This window comes from Dipteris shenzhenensis, chromosome 25, assembly GCF_047967505.1.
Source record: "Dipteris shenzhenensis isolate YYH24624 ecotype China chromosome 25, Dip_SZ_1.0, whole genome shotgun sequence".
Classification (NCBI taxonomy): Eukaryota; Viridiplantae; Streptophyta; class Polypodiopsida; order Gleicheniales; family Dipteridaceae; genus Dipteris; species Dipteris shenzhenensis.
Window position 1 is genome coordinate 38,326,672 of NC_141620.1, and position 4,129 is coordinate 38,330,800.

General features: G+C 39.2%; 1 protein-coding gene and 1 long non-coding RNA gene across 2 annotated transcripts; both read right to left on the reverse strand.

Annotated features, from left to right (window-relative positions):
* Positions 1-366: 366 nt before the first annotated feature.
* Positions 367-1,473, reverse strand: LOC147885858 (uncharacterized). The gene is made up of 3 exons (XR_015543502.1): positions 1,349-1,473; positions 1,216-1,276; positions 367-1,137 (listed from the first exon to the last, which is right to left on the reverse strand). It is a non-coding gene; the product is annotated as an uncharacterized LOC147885858 (long non-coding RNA).
* A 415-nt stretch (positions 1,474-1,888) lies between these two features.
* Positions 1,889-3,545, reverse strand: LOC147885859 (uncharacterized). The gene is made up of 4 exons (XM_087396236.1): positions 3,287-3,545; positions 3,048-3,179; positions 2,689-2,963; positions 1,889-2,087 (listed from the first exon to the last, which is right to left on the reverse strand). The coding sequence occupies exons 1-4, from the start codon at positions 3,296-3,298 to the stop codon at positions 1,889-1,891; spliced, it is 618 nt and encodes a 205-aa protein (XP_087252362.1). The 5' UTR covers positions 3,299-3,545.
* Between the last annotated feature and the right edge of the window lie 584 nt (positions 3,546-4,129).

The window sequence follows — 4,129 nt, forward strand, 5'->3', positions numbered from 1 at the left end:
ATTCCACACTAGAAATTGTACCCACAAGCGTAATTTAAATTCTGAATTTCACTGAACCAATCCAACCAATAAATGAACGTGTGCACTTCAGCTTGCTCATCTATATGTAAGCCGCCAAGTGATATTTTACAAACCACATGCAACAAGTTTACCAGATGCAGGTAATATAACAAGTAAGAGTGACAACATATGAAGGAAAAGGAATGCATATCATAGAATCTTACATTAAATAATAATGCCAACCAACAAAATAGAAGCTCAAGATTGTTTCCAAAAGTCAAAACAATATGTACCTCCAATGTAGATTTTACTTGGGCATACCCAAAAAAAGTTTTTCAAACTATTGTCTCATACGCATAGTGTCACAAAATTTCAGAATCAAAATGATAGCCAAAAATAAATATCGTGTATGTGAGATAGCACCAATGTCTAGTAGACCATAAAGTATAACCATAAACTAATTCTCATCGGCGGAGTCATCCACAAATAAAGTCCATCGTCTCCTCTTCTCCCTCAACTCATAGTTATATGATTTGTCGTTCCTTTCCATGTGCTTGGCCATACTCTCTGCGTAAGTTGGCAATTCACTTCAAAATGAAACTCTAGAACTCCCGTACATGTGTAAATGAAAGGTATTCATTCAAAATAAAGAACAACATTTTTTACTCACTAGTCCAATGGCACAGAAACATTGATTTCTTCCTCCTTAGCATCGACGTCCATGAGCATATGCTACTATGTAGATGATCCCACACCTGCATAAATAGCATCCACCACTCCTAGAAGTAGTCCAGTACATATCTCTGGGTCATTGTCTATTGCCAAGCAAGGACGACCAGAGTGGAGTGCAGCCCTCAATCCTGTTCCTGTCCCTGCCCCCATCTCAAGAATGGAACCATTTGGAGGACACAACATCTCCAAGAACATAAGTATGAATGCAGGACTCTTCTCAAGAGATCCACGCCATGCACCTCCCTTGCCAACTCTTTTGGAATGATGGACTGAAGGCAAGTAATGTGGAAGCAAGTTGCCATCTAAACTCATCCTCATCATGGAGGCCACACCCTTTGCTGATTACATGTTAAATGTGGGTCTTTGTCCTATCCTCCTCATAGCCATAGCATGGAAAACATAAGACTATTCAAAAAATCATGAGTCAATTTCTATGTGATTTATGATACATAAGTAGAAGCAAACATACATCTGAAGACTCACCTTCACACCAATCCCAAGTGTGTCTGAAATGCCTTGAGGTTCCATGCTTTGTACTATCCATCTGCTTGAAACAAAACAATATGTACCAGAAACCCACAAGACTTCATGAAGTGTTCAACACAAATAAATTTACCTGCAAGCCACCTCCATTTCTAATCTTACTGCATAGCGCTCCACAGTAGGCAGAGTAGATGGAGAACAGAAAACCAAAGTCCACCCATTGTCATCCATCACAGCTGCAGCAACGGTCAAGGAAGAGGAGATATAATCTTCTATGATAACATTCCAAGGTGGAACCTCTCCTTTACCACCTGTAGCATACCCTGTGGGAAGATCCACAATGCAACAATCCACACTCCATGTGCATTGTTTAGAGTTTCGTTTCTTCCCTTGTTGCTGTAGAAGTGCAAAAAAATCGCATAATTCTTGATATCCATCTGCAAGCTGTGATTGCACTATCTCTTTGCCCAATTTGATATAGTCAAACTCCCATACCTTTACCCAACTCCTAGGTATGAGGGGATGTTTCCAATGTGGTAAAAAAGACAGTGGAACCCAAATAAATTCAATGGAGAAAGGCTTTCTCACTATTCTAGAGTCATCAACTTCCGGAGTATCTGCAAACATAATGCATATCCAATGACAATACTAGACTAAAAGGAATTGGAAAACTTCAACAAAGATTTTGCAGCTTACTATCTCCATCCAAGTTGGTATTCTTCCTTCTCCCTGGTTTTGCAAGATCAGGATTCCCTATATTTTCCTTTTGTTTCTCCACCAACATCTTTTGTTGCTCCTCTAGATTTTTATGCTGCTCCTCCATCATGTCTCCAGAGGATCCAGAATCAGATTTACATTGACCTTTCGAATGCCTTATCAAGAAACCCATGGAGCAAGTCAATCACAAAAAACTAGTTAAGAACAAGAGGCACATAAATAACCAACATGAAAAATATAACTCTCTAGCATTAATGCCTCCTCCTCCACACACTTTCCACTACTCATTTCTATCCACCATGGACAATGCTTTCTCTCCCACTCTGAAATCCTTATAGTTCCTTTTGCAGTCATGTCATCACGAAAGACTTTATGTGTGTACATGCAATATGTAGGAGGATTGAGCACTGTTCATGCCTTGCAAATAGATGGAATGGTCTGTATCTTTTTTGTTTCTAGCAAATGAAGAATAAACCTATTCAAAACCCAGGCAGTTGAAAGCATAAGAACACTATGAAATAGAAATTCAAGAATTAGGCAATGAAAGATGAATGCTTACCTATAAACAACTCTTCTGCTTGCATTCACAAGGTCAACCTGTTTTGCAGGCACGGTAGCCATAGACATGAAGGATGCAAAAGGCTCATACAAATCACTCCGATGTCTTGCCACAATATCCTCAAAATATTCCCATAGTGTAGGATGCTCTGGCAACTCCAAAGGAGAAACAAAAACAAAGGAAGCGGGGACAACAACCTATGACACTCTTCAAAAACTTGGTCCATAAAAACTTCCTTTGCAGGCCACCCAATGAAGGCATGGTCACTTGATGGCATTCCATAACCATTCTTCAAATTCAAATCAGACCCAAGTAAAGATAATAATGAAAGTTGCCTAGCCTTGCTGCAAGAAGAAATGGCCACTTGATACAACTTGTCTAGTGTAATTTTAGCAGTTGTGTCTTCATATGGCAAGGACCATAATTTATGAAACCAATCTTTGCCATGTGCAGGATTTATTATTGACAAAATCTGTGAAAACCACACAAAAGAAATTCAGCGTGACATTTGAAAGCAATGCATAGTAATACTAGACAAAGGGAAATGCACACTCACCCTGTGCACCTTTCTCCTGTATGTTTGAGTGACTGTTCTTTTAATACCAGCTATTTTAACAACTCTTTCATCTTTATCCATTCCAGGAGGTAGCTTCTTACAAGCTGCTTCAAAATCAGATTTCCACTTGCCCTACAAAAGCAAGTATGCAGCAAAGCTATAATTCAAACTATATAGAGGAAGTGATGAAGCAAAAGCAGAAGGAAAGAGAGCATGAGGTAGAAAGTATAAGAACTCACAGCATAAACCATGCGACCAAGAATAGCCTGTGTGAGGGGATACCAAACCCTTCTTCCTTGACCAATCTCCTTTTGCCGTACAATCTCAATATTTTTCTTTTCTTCTTTCGTGAAATCCTCTAGAAATACTTGTGCATCACAACTAACAAGTGTACTTGTATGATACAAGTAATCTTTAAGATTTGTTGTGACAATTGCCTCCTCATTCAATCTGGACAATGGAATCTATTTTAGCATTAAAGTTGAAAATAGAAATATGTTCTTGAAACAACTAGTGGAAGAAAGAAAGATGATTCAAGTTAAACCTTTGTAAAGCTGCAATCAACCTCAACTCATTGTCAGAGGCTTTGGATCTATAATATGTGCATGAATCCTAATATGCCTTGCCTTGTTATTAACAAAGACCTCCCCAATGCTTTCCATCCATGAGGCAGTTTGATGGTTTCCCTCCCACACATATAACATCTTGCAGGCCAAGGATTCCCATGCAGGAGTCTGTTGAAGCTCATGCTCAAACTCATCATTCACAGCATGCCAATGCTTATCCCATGAAGCTCTTATCTCATCGTCCACCTCTTTGGTTATCCCATCAGACATACCAACTGAAATAATAAAGGACCCCTTTGTAGGGACATATCCCTCCATCTCAAATTCTCTCTTGAGAATGGAGAGGTCATTCCTAAGTTGTCTCCCCTTAGGGTTAATAAGTAATCTGCACAAAGGGATACGGGGAGGTACCATTCCTCTATTGACAGTTATGGACTCAAGAAAATCACTTCCAACATTACTATCCATTGATTGAGGGACAAATTCATCACCTTCCATATCAACCTTAGCCTTTCC